Genomic DNA, 23,271 nt, shown 5'->3' with positions numbered 1-23,271 from the left:
TACCGTGGAAGTTCTGTAAAGAGGTTCTCTGGCGTTTGGCCAGGTATTCGAAAACCCTTACGCCGCAGTCGTCATCGTGATCGTTTGAACACGGCCCCGACTTCGGCGATATCAGCCTAGCATAGTGCATTGTCTGCCACGCTTACTTATCCGAGGCTTCGTTGCTTTGCCGTGCATACGACGATTCGACGTGTGTGCACAGTTTTTCCCGTGCTTGAGTCGCGTGGAATGGACGGCCATCGTGCTTTTACACAAATACGGTGCACTGGAGGAAAGATAGAAATGAGGTTTGGATCCATTGGGAATTCCACGGACGCGTTTGCCGATCGATGTCTTTGAGGATTTCGTCGAAAAAGCACACACCCTGGCGAATTTCGATATTGAAAAATATGCTGGAAGAGGGAAGGTTGACGGAGAAATGTTTCACAAACGTTAGAAATCTTCCGTTTGGAGTATACTGGGTGGTGAAAGAAGTTTTGGAGAGTTTCAGGAGTTTGTTTGTGTTGGGGTGGTTAGAAAGTCTTCTTGTGGATTTTGTAATGTAATAAGTTCGTGCTGAAAGTGAGAAATATTTGAATGAAAATCCAAGGAAATTCTGTAGCGATGACATAATGGTCTTGCCAAAAAAAAATTGGGAAAAAATTGTGGAACGAGAAGGTGTTCACGTTTTTCTTATCAAAAAAGTTTGTTGGAAATACTGATCTTAATTTTAAAATTTGAATTTTGTTATAAATTGTATTATAAATTACAATGTAAATTATAAAATTCGGCACGAACTTATGGAATGACCGAATAACTTAGAAAAGAATATATGCAGTGCACGGTACATGAATAACAGAGTGTGCCAGTTTTAATTTGCCAAATTTTGCGTTTTTTGGGAGGCGAACGAAAATTGACAAAGATCAAAAATTCACGCATCGATTAAAAATAATTCGCACGAAACCACACTCGCGCGTGCTAACTTTACGTTAATTTACCTAAATCGTTACGATGTTTGTTATCGATTAACTATGTTTTACTCGTTTCGGCGAGAACTGCGTAATGCAAGCCTTAGATACTTTTTTATAAACACACTGTGTATATGTGTAAGCGAGTGGTGTGGTATAGCATGGTCACGTGGTCTTTGCAGTATATTTTAATAGTAAGTGGAGCAAAGAAAGTCCAGGATACTGGAGCCGTGGAGGCGAGAGCAACCAGGTCCAGACGCATAAAAATGACAACGGTTCGCGTTCTGCTGTAGCTTTGCCCTGTCACGATAAGCAATCTGAAAGGTCGTTCACTGCTCGGGAATCGTGGTTTACCTCTGTTTTCGGCGGAAAAGGGGTAGAGATTTCTCGAGATGGCGAAATTCTATGAATATTTTTGTCTTGTTTTACGCGAGATTTTTGCTCCAGCAAATGCATTCATTTTAAGTTTCGGTGAACGTGAGTTTGTTCTTTTACAATTATGACAATTACTGCTCTTTTAATTTATTCCACATACACGCGAGAACAATAAAATTTTTTATTGTAGCGTAGTAATTTTATATGGAATTTTAACCCTTTGAGGACTCGAATAAACTCATAATTTTAAGCAATACAAATCGTTGGAGTGATATTTGACGAAAATGAAATTTTGGTAGAATTTAATTTAATTTAAAAAACTGAAGCAGTGACCTAATTACGTGTTACACAAGTAATCGGTACTTCGACATGGCATACAGTCCTCCGTCCGTAAAGGGTTGAGATGCAGTTTTAACAGATTAACGTGAAGTATCAGTTAAATTGAGGAACATTTTCAAATTTCGAAGTAGAGTGAATTTTTATTTATTAATTACAAGCACATGTCGTGCTTATGATAAAAAATGCAGCATCCCATAAAATCCCTTTTATGCCTCCACTCGTGCAAAAAGTATTTACATCAAGTTACCTCCCCGTCCATATCATGCAAATTTTGCATACACCATTCTCCCATATTATTCTAAATAACAAAAACATTCCATCTTGGCAAAGTTTCTCCTCCACCCTGTATATCCCGCGAATCTTTCACACGCGCACGTGCCTCGGGTCACAAATGACCCAGCTTCCCCCGCTTAACGATTAAACCACACATTTCACCATTTTTCCCGCTTTTTTTTCTCCGAAAAATCTGCTCGCCACTGAAACTCCCCGCGACAGCGGTAACGCTGTAAAACATCTTTTCATAATATTGCCTCCTCGAGTAACTCAACAGGAGAACGTTTATGCATCCTAAAAAGAAGCCCGGTAATAAACGGGAAGAAACGCAAATGGAGGTAAATGGAAGGGTGGGGGAGGAAAGGTGGACCGTAAAACCGTGCTTCCTCCAAGTGACCCGGGGAAAAATGTATTCGAACCGTTCGTTACGAAGCGGAAGCGCGAATAGGGTCGCGGAGTGCAGGCTTAAAAACGAAACCCAAGAAGGTATTCAGCGAGGGAAAATGGAAACGTCGCTTTTGAGATGGTTTAAAATACCGGAGGAAAACCCGCTGCCGGGAAGGATGTGTTGGACGACGAAGGAAGAGGTTTATGGAGGAGATACACACAGGGTTATTGGGAGAGGAACGAAACGCGAGGATAATGCGTCTTTCAGGGAGCTCGAAAGGGGGAGAGAAAAATTTATCGGCAGCTGGGATCGATAAATCGCGAAACTCTGAAACCGGAATGTCGCGGGATTCGAGAACCCCCTTTTTTTTTTATAGGTTGTACTTCGCTCGTGCACACGACTCGCGTACAATTTTTTCCGATGTTTACTGAATCACGAGCACACGCTGTAGCGAGCTGCCGTGCGACGACGTAATGGGAAGGTTCGAATTTATGTCACCCCTTGGATCTTACCTGCGCGAAGCGGCGATACGTCTCGCCGGAAACTTTGTTCTCCCGTCGACTTTCGAGCTTTCTGATAATGCACGGCGAAGCTGGCGGGTTTAGGCGTGGAAAGCTCGGTTTAAATTGATTTCTGATGGATCTCGCATGGATTTCTATGCATGGAAAGTGTCGAAGGATTTTTGTGGATGCGTGACACATGGAGAGGAGATTTGAAAGTTGGTGGAAAGAATTGAAGATCGGATCGACGATATCTTTCGAGGGTGGTTTTGACGAATGACGTCTGTATCGTCGGTTTACTGATAAAAAAGTACACCATGTCAATGTTGAATCGTTTTTCCGAATTTCAATTTAAAGTTTTTGTTTAACGCGACTGGTTTATCCTTGCTTCCGAACAAAGCAAGTACTGAAAGAAACAAACAAATTTCTCGAGCGGAATAAAGATCTTTTCACACACTATACCCGCGAAAGCATGTTCTTTATTCAACGGAGCATTCAACCCTGTTCTGTAAACTTGTGCCAAGAAAAGTTTCTTGACCTCGTTCACTTTCAACGAGCCTCGCTTATTTACTCCTCACTGCATAAGCGACGTCCAAACGCAACTTCTTTTTCTAATAAACACGCTCTCGAATAGTTATAGTACGGGCCACGATATAACGAGGTCGTAAATTCAATCCTCGAACTGCGGTACTGAATGATGTCGCTGCACTTAGGGGCTGCATAGTTGGTGGAGGCGATATAACGAGGTTGCAAATTAAAGCGTTAAAGCCACACACAGAGGCGTTCGTCTTTTGTGAATTGATATTTAACTCTTTCGTTACCTACGGTGACTATAGTCATTAAAGGTGTGCGAGAATTTGAAAAGTTCGGTTGAGTCGGGGCGAGAATTTTTCTCGGGATCGGGTCGGGTTCCTGAAAGTATCTCGTGAGTCGAGAATGTCGGGATTCTGGAGAATTTCGGGAACTAGCTTTAATACGACCATAATATGCACCCTAAGTTAGTCCCGAAACGTGATTCGGGTTCTCGAAATTCTCGAGTCGCGGGATACTTTCGGGAACCCGACTCGGCCCGAGTATCGGGTTCTCGTACTTACATCTCTAATAGTAACCCATCGTCGAGCTCTCGCTATAACCTATCGATGATTATAGTAACCCATCATCGAGCTCTCTCTATATTCTACCGATACCTATAGTAACCCACCGTCGAGCTCTCGCTATAAGTTTACCAGTGACTATAGTAGCCCATTGTCGAGCGCTTGCTATATCCTCCCAACTATATGTATATAGTAACCCATGATAATTTCGAGTATAGCACAGCTCGATATCTCCAGAGATTTTTTACTCATTTACCGATCATCGCACCTCTAGTGTACACTAAATTCACATCAATTTTTGCTCGAATACTCAAGTGGAACATATGCGTTCCACTGGTTGCGAAAGGGTTAAACGATCCGTCGATTTGCTCGCTTGTTTTTCTTTATCACTTAGAATGCAGCGGCAAGAAAAAGATTTCTCTTGATAACGGGGCAAGAACACGCCTCGGGTGTCTCGAAATTCTGCACAGCGATTTTTCCACAGACAGCGGCGACCCTCGAGCAAGCTTCTTCTTTCGCCGCGTTCGTTCTCGTGTTCTGATGCAGGCGCACGTGCGGCTGCGGTTGTAATCCGCAGTTCGCGTGTGAGTACTCCACGGGAGAAACAGTTTTGCCGCGTCTGGAACGTCGAATCGATATTTGTTCAGCCCTTGCCCCTGACGACGAGGCCACTTTGTGTTACATTTTTGCGGCTGGATTAACATCGGAGGCGCGTTGCTTGTTTTCACTCGACGATGTTACTTCTTTGCGAATTTCTCGCGATTCGATTCCGTTTCGCGGAATATTTCGCTTCCTTTGAAATGTTGGAAATTGTTCCAATTCGAAATTTTTCGTGGTCGTTTGATTTATACAGGGTTGCGCTATAAACACTCTGCTTTTTCTAGAATAAATCTAGAATAAATCGCTTAATTTCATGCGAAAATCCTTTATTTATTGCATGATGATTTATTATGTAGTTCCATAATAATAGTGTGTAATTACTGTTTGGTAAATTATAGTAAAACCGACAAACAGATGATTCTTCGTAAGAAAAATGAGCATTTAATAATTGAGAACGTGAAATTAACAATGCTACATGTCTAAATTAAATTAATTCAATGCAATGTTTAAGTAGTCTCGATCTCTTATTTTATAAAATAACACGAAGCAATTACTTTCAGTAATGATAAATAAATTACTTTCACAATTTAAACATTCGAGTGCTTCGATAACCCACTTAAAACGAACAACAGAGTTGAACAACCTTAATTTCACGACTTACGTCCATTACTCTCGGCTCATATGCAGTCACCGGTGTGTCTCGCAATTTTTCCGAATGTAATATAATTTATGGCTGTGACAAATCGCCGGGCAACACGCGTTCTTCACATTCGTCGGTTACAGCGTTACACAATCGTTGCTCGTCGAAAAATTACCTTTTCACACGGCTACGTACAGTTAAATTCGACTATTTCACGAATCTACTGGATGATGAATAAATATTTAAAAAAGAAAACACGTTTTTATTTGCAAAACGTTGATCCTGCGATATGATTTTCTACTCAATGGGAATTATTGTACGTTGGAAATTATTTTCTGATCGCCAATCGTTTCAGGAAGTCACGTCTTCGTTTCCTCATTAACGAGCGTGAGAATACTGTGTTGCAGCTGTTGTTTCCCCATGAATCTGACGGATTAACAGCTTTATCGGCAAAATGATCCGTTCGATGTAATAAGCGTAGGCGTACGGTCAGGATTCACGTGATAGTGGATTTAGTCGAATGATTTATGAAACGTTTATTACTCTCGTCGTAAAGACAGCTCGCCTAACGAAAATCACGTTGCCCTAGCAAATCGTGAGCGCATTGAACTGAATAAAACTTTTGTATAGACGCCTACGTGACGACATCAATTTCTATTTTATTACTCTAGTAGGAATATTTGCATTTTTTCACCTTATTAAGTGTGGTTGGTGTTTGTTGAACTTATTTCAAACCATCTGCTGATGGATCTTTTAAACGTTTCTTACTGAAGTGTAAGCTCAGATTATTTAAGAAAATATTGGTAGAAAAGGGGTTAATCCTCAGTGGAGCTGTTGAATTTTTGGCCGAAATTAAAAGTTAATACGAATTTTAACTTTCAGAGAAAATAAAAATTACAAAAATGAAGTTATAACGAATCGATAAGGAATTATAGAAAAAAAATTACGAGACAAATTTTTGTTTTTTTTTTTTGCAAGTTAAAATTTATATTTGAACGAAATATTTGAAATTCATCGAGAAACTAGTATTTAACATACTTCAACTCTAATTATAAGATATGAAAGTAATAACAAATAAAGATCGAGTAACGTTATCTAAATAGATCATCCGAAATTGCAATTTCAAAAATTCCAACAATCTGCAGTACTCGTCATTATTTCCTTACTTCGTCTGTTAAGAAACGAGCCAAAGGGTTAAGTAATTACACGACAAGTAGAGCACGTGAGGATATTTTTCACATACCTAATTTATCGAATTGCATCAATCCTACACAGCTTTTTCCCCTTATATTTTACATGCTTCTTCGGCCTCCACTAATATCTCGTGAATTGAAGCCAGTGACATGTGAGTAATCGGTACCAGTTGCGTTTCAACAGCGACAGCTCCTTTGAGACCCGATGATTTCGAAATTAGGTAATTAATTTAGAGGAGTGTCGTGAGCATAGTTTCCAGATGACGACGGTCGCCTCTCGGTCCCTGCACGTATTCCAACCCCTGATCGCTCGAAATGGTGGCCGTTTAGTTGCCTAACGCAACATAGACGCGTTTTGAGTAATGACATTAAGCATGGAAATATAAATCGTCGACACGTGCACGCTAACTTTTCCTCTATTAGATCTGCACTTTTTGCTTCGCCTGTATCGTCACGGTGCATTTATAACGTGATCAGATGGGTGCAAGAAGTGTCTGATTCCATTCGTGTTTTTCTGAAGTTTCTTAAGTATGTTAATACGTTTGGTTCGTTTAACTAGTTGGGAAAAGAAATTGAACTGTTTGCCAGAAGGTATGCAAAAAGTAATCTGAATAAATGAGTTAGCAAATAAGTTGTGTAAAGTATTTATCCTGAAAATATTACAGGGAAAATGTGGGAAAGATTTAATTGGAAACAATTTCTAGAAGAACTTTGTACAAAAATAAATAATAAAACAAGTATTTAGTGAAAAATGAAATAATTGGGGTTTAATAAGAAAGTAGCAATGGAGTTTTTAAATACAATGTGTTATCTTGGATATCCAGGCTTCTCACATCGCGATTGCAACTGGATAAGAATGATATCAGCAAGGAATATCGCTTAGCTCCTTTTACCTGTAAAGGTAGATACACACCTGGCTATGGAAGGAATACATTTTTCTAAATTTGCAAAAATACTCTTTATAAAAATATTTCCATAATATTGCGGGAACCTTAAAAACAGAAATCTAAACAAGTACCATTCATAAATTCTAACCTACAAAAGCATTTCCCAAATTTACAGTTCCCTTAAATTATCCAGCATCTCCGAAATTCATAATTCCTCCGAATCATTTCTTCTTCAATTCGAAAATTCCTCTGATACCACGATTTACTTAAAAAAAAAAGAAGAAAAGGTAACTTAATGTCACCTATTATACAAAAGCATCCCTTAAGTTCATAGTTCTTCTGAATTATCCATCATCTCTTAAATTCACAGTTCCTCTGAATCATTCCTTCTTCAATTGATGAATTCCTTTGATATCATGATTTACTTAAAAAAAAAAAAATGGTCTTAATGTTACCTACAAAAGCATTTCCCAAATTATCCAGCATCTCCTAAATTCACAATTCCTCCGAATCATTCCATCTTCAATTCATAAATTCCTCAGACATCACAATTTACTTACAAACAAATGCTCTTAATATTCCCTACAAAAAGCTTACCCAAGAGAAGCAATCGCTCAATTCCCACCAGACCATACAATCCTCCTACAAACTCAGATTCTCCAATCTCCATGCGTCTCGTGCTCATTTGAAACTGATAAATCTAAAAATCTGCCCGTACAAATATCCAAAGCCTAGTCATCAATCTTCCTCTCCAGGCAAACAGTAGGTACCTACTTTTGCGAATCCGTTCTCGAACCGAGCTTCTTCAGGGACGTGTATGCGTGCGTGTGCAGCCAGCTTAAGGAGTAATCCTTCGGACGATGAGTCCCCCCGGTCAGATTCGCGTCTCGGATGCACGCGAGAATTATCGATCGTTATCGAGCGTTAGCCGTGGGGCATGGATCGCGTCGCGCTTCCTGTTGCGCCCTTTCACGGCCAGATAATTGACGCGGCTACCATTATTCTTATTGTCGCTGGCTGGCTGGCTCTCTTCTCCTCTACAATGACCGCAGCGCCTCGCTGTCTGATCTCACCGGCCTTACTCACCTGGTACCATATCTTCTTTTCTCTATTTTCACAGAGGCCGAATGCTGCGTTGGCGAAGCTGCCGGAGAGGCGTGCTGGGAACCTTGTTACTGCGTCCTCCTGCAGGATGAACAGACCCTCACGGCTTACAGGAGCGAGGACATGGCCGTGAGTACACTTTCTCTCTGTCTTTCTACACTTCTGGTTCCGTTCGAAAAGCCTCCCCAATTCGACGGGATTAGCCGGCCTCTTTCTATCGTTTTGCAAGGAGCGACGGATTACGTCGCTGCTAGATTACGGTGGGTACTCGTTGTTCGCGATAAGAGGCTTGTGTTTGCTGGCGGAATTTTGTAGCTTGTGAAGTATGATTTTTGAAGGGGTTTCCTGAGGTTCAAATAGGTAAATTGATTTCTATGAATTTGAGAGGTTTCGAGGAATTTGGGATGGAGTGTTCGGGTTGAAGTTGAGGGAAAAGAAATTTTTCTCACTTGTTTTTTTTTTTGTGTTTTATGTGAGTGAGATCTGAGCAATTTTATTCCGAGCAGAAATGATGATTTATGGAAGTAAAGATTGCATCTGAATTTTTGCAAATTTCAATACCAAAGTACTGTTTATTTTTCCGTTTTATCCATTTTCTATCTGAAAACTCCCAGCAGGAAAATAAATTTTTGCAAACTTCAATAACAAATCTACTATTTAATTCATAGCATTTCTTTAGTATCTATTTTGCCATTTTATTCACTTTCTATCTGAAAGTACAACTTACCACAGATTAACAATCTTAATCTTTTCTCCCCAACAAAGAATCGTCAACTTCTCATCGACAGGAAATTGCAGAAACATCACAGATAAATCTCACCAAATCTCGAAACTCGAATACCTCATTCAGCAAAACGTTCCTTCGTCAAAGATGAAATAAGCACGATTATTCAAACTCGTTTAAACCTCCACAAACTCTGTTCCTCCACGCGCAATTCTCTTCCTGTCTGTAGCTTCGCGAGCTACAAATTTCACCGGAGCAACTTTGCCTGAAAATGAATTATCATAGTTCTACAATGGTGTAAACGTGATGGTAATCCGAAAGTTATATTTAGAAGTTGTTCGTTATCGACGTCTGTACGCGCGCTAATGCCGTGTTTTATCGCGTTTCACACTCGCACAATGCGAGCACGCGTGGCGAAAAGGGGGACTCAGGCTGTTTGATGGTACGGTCGAAATGGCAAAAGGGGACGGCCAGCCTCTAATTCGATTAGAAAGTTTATACCCCTTCGGCTGACGTTTGCGCAGCCAGCAGCCGCTTTGAAGACTTTCGACTTCTGTGCGGAACAGCGGTTGCTGCGAATCTCTGTCGAGATAATGGCACCCAGGGCTGGAAAGTGTCGACGAATCACCAGTGATAAATTTCTGTTGAATAGACTAATAAATTTCGTCGATTCCTTATCTTCGATGTCTTTGAGTTTAACCCTTTTTCCATATCTTCGCGACTAAACAACTATATACCCTTGAATTTAACTTCCTTTTCCATATCTTTACCATTTAAATAAGGGTACATTTTTCAATTTATCATTTTTTCCATATCTTCACCATTAAATAACCATATATTTTTGAATTTATCCCTTTTTTCTATATTTTCACAACTAAATATCCACATATTTTTGAATTTATCCTTTTTTCCATGTCTTCCATATTTTCACGATAATACGAAAACTCACAATTTTTTTTAAGTGAGCGTTTTTTTATAATTAGCGTCATTGAAACTACATTTCTGCAATGTTTCAAATTTTTTCAAAAATTTCCCAGTTACCAAACTTCCCTCGTAAAATTTAAAGCCTCCTCTCTCTTGCATTTCACAGATCCACATTCAAATACCATCGAAATACATTCCAAAAAAATGATACACCTGCATTTTAAACACTTGCTCACGTTCTCACCTTGATCCCATTAAAGCTGAAAGTATTCTTGCACACGCGAGTGCATCTATTCGACGTTTCCTCTTTGCGTTCGCGCACTCGAGAATCCACATTATTTTGCAGCTAGTGCAACGTAAACACACCGCGGTTCGCTCTGGGATCTAGAAAGAAACCCGATCGAAGTTTCGTCGCGAACTTTTACGCAGAAACTGCTTCTATGTCGTCGATGTAGACACGCGAGAACTTCTACGGAAGCTTCTTCAAGCTAATAACTTTCCACCGGAGTTACTTTGACTCTCGTCCCTTCCCTCGTTTGCCACGCGTTTATATACTCCTTTTTTTCCCTTGGTTTTTCTACCGTACGACAGTTTACGAACTTTCTTCTTCGCTGCATTTGATTACGCTAGGTAGCAATAAAAGTTAGTAGTGTTTCTTCTTCTTCTTTCGTAGCATTGATATTGTACGGGGAAAATAGAGTGGAAAGTTTTTATTTCTCAGCAGAATCGATAGAGGTTTGCGTTGCTTGGATATCACAGGGAAATTGTGAAATATGAATGAAGCGTTTATTTAAGAATAGAACGTGGTTTTCTCGCTTCTCGAGTGGCGCAGAATTTTGCGGAATATTGTGCCTGAGAATTGCGAATTCGCGTTAGAGAAAAATCCCGATACTTTTGAAGCGCTTCTATTCAGTTTGCAGCAGATTTGAAGTGGTCGGTATAAACTTAAGATTCTAAAGAAAGTAATGTAGGTATAGAAAATAATGTTAAATTAAAGAACACTATCAATGGTAAAAATATTATTAATACAATAATTAATTCAATGGTTCTTTAAAATATTAAGAAAAATTCTACCGAATTTTCCTTGAACCTGTAATTATTCACTTTCAATTCTCAAAGTATGCAAAAATAATGCAAAAAATCGTTCACCGTTAAGAAATTCAATAAATCTGTATCAGTTTATTCTTCAAAATAACTATTGTATAATTATTAAATATTGGTAAATTAATTTAACGTTTCCAAGAGTTCGCCAATTTAATCCTGTATTCAGTAGCTTTTAAAGAGCAGTTACTCCAAAGTAGATTTCCCGGTCTTTCGAGCCACTCTACCTCTCAAATAACCCATTCTACTCCTCGAATAGCTGTCCGTTGACACATTTAATTCTTGAGTTTCCGTTCGCCGTGCTATTTTCCCCCGGCGAAATCACGGCTCCTGCCTGGGTCCGCGAATAGTTGGTCCGTGAACACGAAACGAACGTAGCCGCCGTTGGAACGACGAGGATTTCTTGTTCCGGATCCATTTCGGTCGTTCGCGAGATCCCCTAAGTGTACCCGACGTCTTGTCCCACTCTTGGGCCTCTTTTTCTCCGTCGCCGAAACCGCCACGCCGGAGAATTCTACTTATTACATTGCTTTAAACCGCGTCCCCTTCGAGATTAGCTAATTTTAAAAGTCGAACGGTGGATCTTGGTTCGGCGCGATTGTCCTGCCGCGGAAAGAGGCCCTCTCCAGTCGTCGATTTCGCGCGACAAAGTCATCGGCTTTCAGGGAACCGGGTTAAATATTCTTAGGAAGAAAAAGTCGGAGAGACGTGCGGATGTTTCGGTAATTAGGGGAAAGTGATGGAAGTGGGTGAAAGTGTTCGCCTGGGAGTGTTGAGATGTTCCTTCGGGGAGTTTGGAAAGTAAAAGGGTGAACTTGATTTGAAGTATTAAGCTGAGAATGATTTCTTTCTGTGAGTGTTTTTATTTTCCTTCTTGTGCACTTATTTAATTTCTTTTTTTTTTTTTTTAAGAAATGGGTACTTTTCACTTCTCTTCTTGTGCATTCCTTTAATTCTTTTCTGTTTTTTAAGAAATGGCTAAGTTTTACTTTCCTTCTTGTGCATTCCTTTATTCTTTTTTCTGTCCTTTAAGAAATGGCTAATTTTTACTTCTTGTGCATTCCTTTATTTTTTTTTTTTTTTCTTTTTTTGAGAAACGACTACTTTCTTTTACTGCGTTCCTTCGTATGCTGTTCTCAAGTTTGTTAATTTTTGCTGGGCCAGTGTTTTCTAAATTATTCTAACTTACTACAAGAAGCATGTTTCACGAGTCAATTTATAGTGCAAAAAATGTAGAATATCTTCAAAAATCCTCCATTCAGTCATAAATTCAGGCACATGTTCACATTCCCATTTATCCAAATAAATCCGCCCCTTTTCCCAGGCTTGTGTACAACAAAGTAATCAACAATATTCCCGCATACCATCAAATGTCTCTCCAAATTTCACCGTCACAAAGTACAATCACTCATTTCCAAAATTCCTTCAATTTTCCATGTTCAAAACTTAAAACTCGTCAATTTTTCTACCAACACCGGTGGTTTGCAATACGTTAAACCGTTCCGTTGACCTAGAAGCACAAGTTCCGGAACGAAATTGCGGAAAAAGCACAGCCTATATACACAGACCGAACACGCGTTTCCGCTGGTTGGGACAACCTGGTCCCTTGACGTAAGTGGTAGCCATTACGCGTTTTAAGTCCCGTGGAATATCTGGCTGCGGAAACCCCGCGTTTCGCCACTCGTGCGCGGCACGAGAGAACTCGTTGAATTTATTCGTACACCCTCTGCGCGCATAATAACCATCCTGGGCCGGCTCGAGTGTTTTTTTCCCCTCCCCGGTGGTAGCTGAAAGAAAAATTTCCCTCGTTATATGGTATCAATGACGGAATCTCGAAGTGGAGACGGTTCGACGACGAAATTCCTCTTGCTCGCCAGTTTCCCGGAATAAAGGAATATTTCTTTGGCGTCCGGTAATGGGAGCCTTGAGGGTGGAATGCATTCGGTTTTGATCAAGGAGGAATGATAATTGGCTTTCCTAAAATAGAGTTTTCTCGGTGGAAGTAAATAAGCTCTGCAAGGAGTTTGTAAAATTTGGTGTAGTTGGGATGGAAGAAGATATTGTTTTGTTGGTTAATTGGTATTATACATTGGCAAGTAATTTATTGTTCCTCTGACTATTTTTTTGAAATTATTAAATTATCATTTTCAAATTTATTAATTTTGTGCAGAAATTTCAGTAGGAATTACATATTCAAATTTATTAATTTTGAATAGAAATTGCAGGAGAAGTTACATTTTTTAATTTACTAATTTTGAATAGAAATTACAGGAGGAATTATTGTCAGAATTATTAATTTTTAATAGAAATTTCAATAGGGATTATTTCCAAATTTATCAAATTTGAAATTATTTCAAAAAACAGTCCCTTTAATTATTTAATAAAATTTCAGCGAAAAGGTAAATACAAACTTTTAGAGACATAATAAATTATTCAGGAAAAAGTGCAATAATTACACAGTACTTGTTATTGCAGTTATTTAAATCGTGGATTCGTACTAACAATTTCATATTAACTAAATTCTTCTGGAAGACAAAAACGATTTCATTCCATTTCATCCGAGGTAATGAGAAAACTCGTCGTACAAATAATCTTGACATGCACCGCAAACAATGTTAGACGAACTCGACGGTTTACTGTTGGATTTGCTTTGTGGCACGTTTTCAAGCAATCCTCTCGAATTAGGGAACCTTTGCAAATCCTGACGAGTCAAGCCCTTGAGAAAGTTTCCTGATACGCGCGTCGGATTAGTTGATTTTAATCCCACAAAGTGACCGACAATGGATTGCGAAATTTTGATTAATTCAGTGTTGCGAAAATAGAGTCGTAGCTGAAGGCAGAAATTACGCGAAACGTAAACGTAACTTCTGATGCCTAATACAACGATTCTACACTTGGCTGTCTTCGTTTGCTCTCCATTTATGAGGTTTTACTTTTAAATCGTGTGCTTAACAAGGACTCAGCTTGGTAACTTTTTTGTAAACAGTTTGTTGAACTGTTGGCAAGTGTTTAGTTTCATTAAAATATCGACTACTTGATTATAATTGTTATGAAAATAAATTTTAATTTTAATTTTAATTAAATTGGTACTTCAACGAAAGTTTCATTTAGAAAATGTTCACAATTTTAGGGCTATTTTTATCAAAAGATCTTCATTTTCCTTTCATTTTTATTCTTGCATAGAAAAATTAAGCAGATCTCATTTCATCTCACGTAACACGATTTTATAATGTTTCAAATTAACATTGACATGAATTTTCTATCATAGCATTGCTAGCTTTTCTAACGAACGACGTATCTTTACGATACTCTTACGCTTCCAAATAAAATGTTACGGTAGCTTAAACATTCATCAAGCCGGGGAGATTAATTTATTTCGCCTGCATATGAAGAACATATTACCGTGTCAACAGTCTTGAAAGCATTAATAAATTTGAATATTTGAATATTTAATTAGTTCTCGGTAGCAGTACAATCTCTGTTGAATATCGTTTAATTTATTTCCATTATGTCTGTTAACCCAGAGTTCGTGCATTGCATTATTTATATACGACTTCATTATTCTGGCGTGCGTTTTAGAAAGGCTGGTAGTTAACGAATCTTTATCTCGCTAACAGCACCGCGCTCTTTTATTCTTCTTATTAGTTGGATGCAAAAGATCCTCGGTACATAAACGTATAAGGCTTGATCTCACAGAAATTCAACCTCTTCCAATTGCATTGCGAACAATCTAAAAAGTTGTAACTTTTACGTAAAAATCGTGTTATTTCTGAATTAAATTTGGCGAACTCGCGCATACAAAATCCTAAATAAAATGAAAGTGAATTTCCGGGAAACATTTTTCAACTTTTCAAAAATTAATCGATCACAGCACGATCGTTCAATTAAAAAAGATATAATTTTAATTCTGAGCGTTGAAGGACACAAAAATCAGTATCAAAACCATACGAAGCTACCGTAAAACAGGGTATCGCTGTTTAAATCTCTATCGGTATTCAAAAGCTCATCGAAAGGTTACCCTAACTCCTCTGGATCTCTTCTAAGTTAGATTCTCCAGCCATAACAACGAGCACAATCTCGCTTCTATAAGCGCGTAAGACCGTAAACCAAGGTATTCCGAGTGACCAACATAGGAAACTCCATTCCTTCACATTAGAATTCTCAGACGTCGTTAATTTGTCGTCGGTGGCGCAATAATATACGCACAGTAGTTATCACTACGCACGTGCGTTCATTTTAAACAAGTTTCCATCTCACGGAAGAAACACAGAAGATATCGTCCAGCCTATCAGAACTTTATTCACTACAGGCGACCGTAAACATCGTTATCTAACCATCGTCTGTTGAAAGCTTTCTTCCAATATAATGTACAAAAGCGATACAGAACGTAACCGTTTGCGTTCCATCATCTTTCACACACAGAGGGAGAGAGAGAGAGTTGTGTCTGTATCAAACGCACAGAGGTCCATTATGCGCCGTCACCATTGTTTGTCCCTTTGCCTTCCTCCGCTCGTCGTCAGTTTTTCGATTTTTCTCCTCTCTTTTTTTTTTCGAATGTCTCGCGTTCGCGTTTCTAGCAACCGTTTCGCCCCCCTGTTATTACTAAATCAAGACCGGGCGCGCGCGCGGAGATCCTCTTTCACCTTGTCCCCAGCTCGCGTCCTTTTCTCCTTCCGTGTAATCACATTCGAGAGGTCTAGGAACACGAGACCCTTCGTTACTCGACGCTGAACCCGCCCTCAAGGAACAGGGTTAACGGCCTTCGCGTGTGTATTTTTTCCCCTACCTTCTCCCCCTTTCTTTGCCTTGGTCCGCTCAAAAGGCTCCAACGCCGCCACGTTTGTTGTGCCGGATAGAATTTAGTCAGCAAGTAGAAAAAGCCCGTGCACGATCAGCCGTGGCGTTATTGCTCCGCACACACGATCCTTCTGTTTTCACGTGGAACACGAGTCGGAACTGCGATTTTTTATAATGGTCCTGTGTTATCGATCACGCCTGTTCTACGCCTCCCGCTGTTTGATTTCTCCTTGCAATCTTCTGCTTTCTACTTTTTACTTTTTTATCCGAGTTATCTTCTCATTTTTCTTTTTTGCTGAAATTGTGGCGATAAATCGTTCGAGAAGAGCTGAAAACTGAGCGAAGAAATTTAGCTTTGTGCCTCTTCTTGATCCTTCTTTTTCATTTCTGCTTTCTATTCTTTTTGGCTTTTTTTCTTTGTTTTGCTGAAATTGTGGTGATAAATTGAGCGGAACGATTTAGCTTTGTGTGCCTCTTCTCCGTTCCTCACTTTGATTTCTGCTTGCAATCTTCTGCTTTCTACTTTTTTCTTTCATATTGAAATTATCTTCTTATTTCTCTGCTTTTATCTTAGGTCGTTCTGATCTTTGAAATTATAGTAGTAAATTGATGGAAAGAATATTGACCTGTATTAGGTCATCCCATACGTTAGTGTCGAATTTTATAATTTCGATCGATATTTCCAGCGATCCTTTAAATTTGATGAAAAAGAAAGTAAACGCCTTCTCATTTCATAAATTTTTCTATTTCTCTCTCATTATTCTGTCGTCACTATAGAATTTCCTTGTATTTTCATTCAAATATTGTTCACTTCCAGCACGAACTTCCTATTAAGATTATTCACGTTTTCTTAGAACCAGTAACTTCGCATTTTGTCCCAAGCAAACTTTTACACCACTGTTCATTCATACTACAGATACCACACGATGTATTACAATAGTTTTACATTCCCCACAACCACGAATTTCCCTCGAAAATTCAATCAACCCATACTTCACAGACACAGTAAATCTTCAGTTTGTACCAATTGCATCGCATTAACGCAGATAAAGTTTGCCAACAGAAAGCAACTTGTCCTCTAAACACGCATCCGTCGTTTATCACAGCAATAACACGAGCTAGTTGTAATTTACGATTATCAGCAGCCACGCCAATTAAAATCCTCAATTAACCGCATCTTTGAACCGTAAAGTTTTATCGATGGAACACGTGCAATCTCGAATCCCATCTGTAACCTCGTCCAACGTGAATAACACGCAGGAATAGTGTTCTCTTTGTCTCAAGTTTCGCCTTATCTACGCGTTAATTTCTCGAGAACCTGTCACGGGTCTTGGAAAAATGTTAACAAGTTCTCCGATTGTGTGTTAAAGCTAGACGAAGTTCGATAGAACGACGTTTCTGCAGGTGAAAGAAAACAATACGCGATAGAAAGGTGTACCGTATAGTTTCTCGGTAAATCCTGGAGATTTTACTTTCATTAGTACCTGCTCCGTTGGGAGGACTGATAATGTCACGGATAAGGGATTTCCTCGGCTTGGTCCATTAGTAGCCGAGTTGGCGAAGCCGGATCAAAAGCAAGCTTTGGTGCTTTTATTTCGGCATGATTCGACGAGCAAATGCGGCTGCCTGGTAGCAAAACACGCGATAGAGTGACGTGGTTGATTAGTGTACCTACTTGCGCGAGATGTTTGAAAAAGTTGACGGAAGAAACAGGAAGAAATGGATTCTTCGGGCAGGTTTCTTTATCTCGTGTAATTCTCATTCCAAAGGTATATTGTGCATTCTGTTTGTGAAGATTCTCGTTACTGAAATGTTATGTCATTTAAGTATTCTTTGGAATGGTTTAATGTTATTATATAGAAAAATATGGAGAAAAGAAATTTATGTTGCACGAAAGTGTCTTCATTTATTAAAATTTGTATTTCTAGAGATATGTTTACATAGTTGGATAATCTTGCACGAAACTGCTCTAGGAAAAGATTTCAGCTCTCCTCTCTCCGTAATTCCTGATTCCCTCCGAAGAAGAGAGTAAATCCTTCCATTTGGCTTTCGAGACTTCCAGTCTTCAGCGTTACCGTTGAAAAATTATTACGAGACTAGACTGGACTTCTCGAGAAATTAGCTGAACGATCGCAAACCTGAAACGAAAATCCCTTTCGTCGAGTGGCACCACAATTTGTCTAAATCTCGTAACTCATCTCCTACTTTCTTCTTTTTTGGCGGGAAAAAAGAACCCGCGCTTTACAAAAAGGACCGGCAAATAGATTTGCAGAGTTCACGAAAGGCGGCATAGAAAACGCGAGGCTAACAAAGGGAAGTTAATACCTTTAATTCACGTCGGGGTCGAAATCCTCGCGGATTACTCGCGCCAGGGAACTTTTGACCGTAGATTATTACGACCTATTCGCGGCAGCGGCGCACTTACCCTTCTCCCAGACACTTCGATACGCGCCAACGAATTTGATCCACCCTGGCGATAAATTATGCACAGGGTGCCTCGAAAGAGTAGGAGAGTGCACACCCTGCGTTTCATCCCCCGATAATGGCTCCCTTGATACACTCAAAGACACCTTTTCCCTTCCCTCGACCAATCATTGCTTCGCTATAGCCCTCGGAGCAACCATTTTTTTCCACCCTTTTTTTTTTCTCTCGGTTCGAGCCGCTTGTTTGGAATATTCAACGCTCGGCTGTTGTTTCGTTTCACTCGTCTTTTGCCGTACAGCTCGATACTCGGATTCTTCTTATGGTTCTGTTTATGGGTGAAGTGTAGGGTAGTTTGGATGATTTTTTTGTTAGAAGGAGATTAGGGTGTATGGCACAGTGAGGTGTCTAGGAAAAAGGGGAAGCTTGGGAATTGTTTTGTAGGTAGCTGCTGAGCGCAAAGCTTCTTGTAAATTTCAGCTGTTTTCTCCGGTGTTTTGAAAGTGAAAATGTTACAAAATGGAAGAGTTATTCTTTAACATCGAGTAGAGTTCAGAATTCTTTTATTTTTGTGCAATTTTTCGGAGGATGGAAATGTAACTTTCAGCTATTTTCTCCAATATTTAAGAACTAAGAGTGTTTCAAAATAGAGGAGTTATTCTTCAAAATTGAACAAAGCTGAAAGTCCCCCGCTTTCGTTTGAAAATTAATATCAACATTTCATCGTCCCGCGCACTTACCGCACATATGTATGTATTTTCTAGAAGTAGGGTTAGGGAATCCTATCTAAACTAAACACTCATAACGCAGAATGCACTAAGCCCCTATAAATCTACAGTATGGTTGTAGGTGTTCTCACCAGTCTGCAGTAAAGAACCTAAAGTGCCATAAAGGATTTTTCTCTTGAACGTACGGGTAGGTCGTTTAAAATTCACCCTCTTTTCATTCTTCGTTCCCTGTAATTATACTTTAGCATTCAAACAACCGCGTAATAAATTATTTATATTCCATATTCTTTCCGAACCGTTGTATTACTTGAACGAGGAAAAAGATTAAACACTCCAAATATTTTGAAACGTTCCACACAAAATTTTAATTATTATACACATAAGAACGTGCACATCCTTTCTATCTGTTCCTGCATTCTGTTCCACAAACGCGGATAAAAGTTCGCCTTTCTCGAGGCATCGAATCCGCGAAAAATTCCATCCGGAACATCACTAGGGGCGTTAAAACGTGCCAGGATATCAACGACACACGTGCCCCGTAATATATATCTGCGCGTGCTCCTTGTTTCCGGCTCTGAATTCTTTGGATTCGATGCGTTTCACACTCGTCACGTACAAGACAAACGGCACGCGAGTAAAAAAATGCAACCTTCTCCATTGGAATCGTCCCCTCGGGGGTGAACGAATAGGTCTCTGTATTAAATTGTATCCCCCCTACCTGCCTTCCCTTTTCTCTCTCTCTCTCTCCTCGTTTCTGTCTGGCTTTACGGTCGTCTCCCTTTCAAGGCGTGAGAGGAATAGGGTAGGTGTGATTAAATCTAGCTATCTCGTTCTCCCTCGTTCGCAGTTCGTTCCGTATCTGTCTTTGTCCGAGTCTCTTTGATTCATCTGCGACTCTGTGCTGTGTGTGCTGGCTCTCCTCTCTCTCTCTCTCCTCTTGGCTGTCTGGTTAAGGAGGTATCGCTGGATCTTTGACGGGCAATTTAACGGAGAGCCGTGTTTTGAAAAAGATTGCTTAACCGCGAGATATCTTGCACTCCTGATTCAGACCGAGCGATAGTCGCGATGACGTGTTTCCTCTGTGACTTCGTGATTTTGGAGATGTGTGTGAATCCTATCTGGAGAGTGGGTACTCTGTTGCTCGGACGGATGCAATCACTGTGCATCGCAGGTTACTGAAAAATTTTAATTCTTGAAAAAAATTAGCAATTTTGAGAATTTTTTGTCATGCAAATCGGTCGAAATGAGGTGAAGTGCTATTGATTTCCACAACGTCAATTTCTTATCATTTTTCTTTTTGCTTCACACTTTGTTTCTCTTCTTGATTGGTTAGCCAAAATTAGGGAAGTACGATTAAAGGCAGACTGGAGATAATAATTTGTAATATGATGGCTTATTTTTTAACCCTTTCGTGACCAGTGAAAATTCCAGCAAAAATTCATAACCATTTCACTTCTAAAAATTTTACTTATTGCTACGTGCAACATCATAATTTGAAATCCCTCTATCATCTTGGCCCAGCATCTTACCAGAAACTTTTTACAATTACTTAGAATTATCACAAAAAAGAAAAGTAGGGTTCAGGTTTGAAGGTGTTACCAGAATTCCCTCCACAATCCCTCCAAGGATCTGGTCTTACTCCGCTTATCGAGGGGCCACGTATTTCCTCAAAACAAGGTGGCCGTTGGTTCGCAGACGATGCTGGAGATTCGGCGGGACCAGTCGATTCACCTCGTCTATCTTAGCCAAAGGAGGCGAGAGTGCCTGTTCATCTGCCTCCCTGTCGACCTTTATCCCCTTTCAGCTAGTCGATATCCCCTTTTTTCGGAAGGTGCGGACGAGCTTACGAGGTTTGCCAGTGTAGATCCTCCCACACACGTCTGCGAAACTCCTTCCTCCTCTTCTTCTTCCCCTTCGCTATCCGCAGAAGCTCGAGGTGCTAAAGATAGGATCCATCCTTCGTTCGGGTTGGACGTGAAAGAAATCCTTCGAGGATTCGAAGGAAGCGGGTCTGGGCTGGTGGATAAATCGGCTCTGCCTTTTCGCCAACCTTTCAACCCCTTTTCCCTCTGGAATCACTCTTGAGGAGCGTGGCAGGAGGCTGGATTCCAGAATTTCCTCGGACCCTCTCTGTCGGGGTAAATGTTTGCGGACCTCGAGGATCCTCCTGCTTCCGCGTCTTCCAATTTTTCTTCTTCCTTCGTTCCTCCCTTCTTTCTTTTGCGTACCTACTTTTGTTTGACTTGGGTGTTTTTGAAATGGACGGTCAAGTTTAGAGGGTGTATTCTGCTAATCGCTGGGGTGTGATCGCTGGCTTGGACAGATTTTCTTGTTGGGGTTTCGGTACTGTTAAATCTCCAAGGGTGTGTAAGAAATTCGGGCTATCTGTCGAGTGGGAGATTTAATCGAGAGTGTTCGAGGGTGCGTGAGAAAGTTGGAGTTTGCACACAAAGTTCTATCGCGTGGCTCCTTTTCGGTGCAAAAATATATTTTTCGCGAGGGAATGAACGGGGAAAGGGGGAATGCAGTTAAAATTGAAAAGAGAATTGGTTAGCAAAGACGAAGAAATAATGGAGTATAGTTATTCGGGATTCTTGCAATTTTAATTATCAACATTTAGCAATTTAGGGAAATCTTACTGCAGAGTTCTTTTGTGACAAATGCTTCGTACAATTATTTGCTATTTTAGTTGTTCATGGTAACGAGAATTTTCGTGCAATTTCTGTTATGCATGGAAAGATTGTTTCATACGAGAACTTCAGAGGAAGTTGGAATACGTATAAATCAAGGATGATCGAAGATTCGTTTCCGTCATATTCTACATTAATAACCTAAGAAGTCGCGGATAATCCTCGAGGGGGAGCCCTTCAATTTTAAGTTTCTATCTTGCCAGTCGATCCGGTCGCCTGCGCACAATAGCCAGGGGTTGCTATTTCGAGGGGAAAAACTTATAATAGACTACTTATAGTAAATGGGAGAAATGTTCGCAAACGAAGGGAAGAATTTTATTTCCATTAAAAATACATAATATTAATTTATGCAAAATAAATTTCACTACTAAATTTCCTCAAAATTAATAAAATCACTGTAAATGGGTGATATTTCTGTTATTTAAATAATAAGTTAACATATATTGCTCTAATTATTCTGTATAAAATATTTTCTACGATGAAGTAATAATCTCAAAAAATTTGTACACGTCGCGTTGCAGTATTAATTCCATTCCACGTTACAGTTTCATAATGAGAAAGAACGAGAAGACTGTAACGTATTCAAATTCTTTAATAATACATATACATACATATGTATACGTAGACGAGGTTAAACATATCTTTTAAAGCTTGGACAATTCTGAATCGTGTCTCGGTATTCAATTTAATTACGTTCGAATGTAAGTTTGCTCCGTTTGTTTAGGAGATACGCCGCGAACTGTATCTTCTGAAGGATAATTCCAGAACAGACAGTGAAAGGAAATGTGAGGGAGGATATCCATTATTCATGAATGGTCGTGATGCATGAATTTGTATATACAAAGGTAATTTCTTACAGCGATGTCGTAACCAGACGAATAAAGACGAAGGAACGTTCACCGAAATCTTATTTATGCAAATGCTTCATTTTATGCTCGTATGGAAATTTTTCCCGGAATTAAGTTATCTTTATTGACACGACATTTATGGTACCGCCTAAGTGAAAACGTATGCGATTAATCGTTCAAGTTTCTCTTATTTAAATTTATGTCGACCACGAGAAACTTGGAAATTATAATTATGATAGTGGAAATGATTTTTTTTTTTTTTTTTTTTTGTAATACCTGTTTAGATTTTTAGACAGTTCCTTGGTTTTTTTAATGCTGTTATGGAGTGTTTGATAATTTACAAATTATACCGAAGTTAGTATCTGAACTGGGTTAGATTAATTTCTACTTTTCCCAATTTTCTAAATTTCCGAATTTTTATATTCAGAGATGTCAATTTCCAAAGTTTTATATTCGGAAAGGTTAATTTCCCAATTTTTATATTCCGAAATGTTAATTTCCCGATTTTTATATTCCCAAATGTTAATTTTCCATTTTTTATATTCCCAAGTGCTGATTTCCCAATTTTTATATTCCCAAATATGAATTTCCCAATTTTTATATTACCAAATGTTAATTTCCCAATTTTTATATTCCGAAATTTTAATTTCCCATTTTTCATATTCCCAAGTTTTGATTTCCCAATTTTTATATTCCTA

General features: G+C 39.3%; 1 protein-coding gene across 1 annotated transcript in view; it reads left to right on the top strand.

The window, feature by feature from the left end:
• LOC108576753 overlaps positions 1 to 23,271 on the top strand; it is a 110,210-nt gene that overhangs the window by 22,163 nt on the left and 64,776 nt on the right. Inside the window, exon 2 of the mRNA XM_017939809.1 lies at positions 8,357 to 8,469. Coding sequence (XP_017795298.1) covers positions 8,357 to 8,469 — 113 coding nt within the window. The remainder of the gene's footprint in view (positions 1 to 8,356; positions 8,470 to 23,271) is intronic.

Source organism: Habropoda laboriosa, unplaced genomic scaffold (genome assembly GCF_001263275.1).
Source record: "Habropoda laboriosa isolate 0110345459 unplaced genomic scaffold, ASM126327v1 scaffold447, whole genome shotgun sequence".
Classification (NCBI taxonomy): Eukaryota; Metazoa; Arthropoda; class Insecta; order Hymenoptera; family Apidae; genus Habropoda; species Habropoda laboriosa.
Note: the sequence above shows the minus strand (reverse complement) of the source record. Positions and strands in the feature narration are given on the sequence as shown.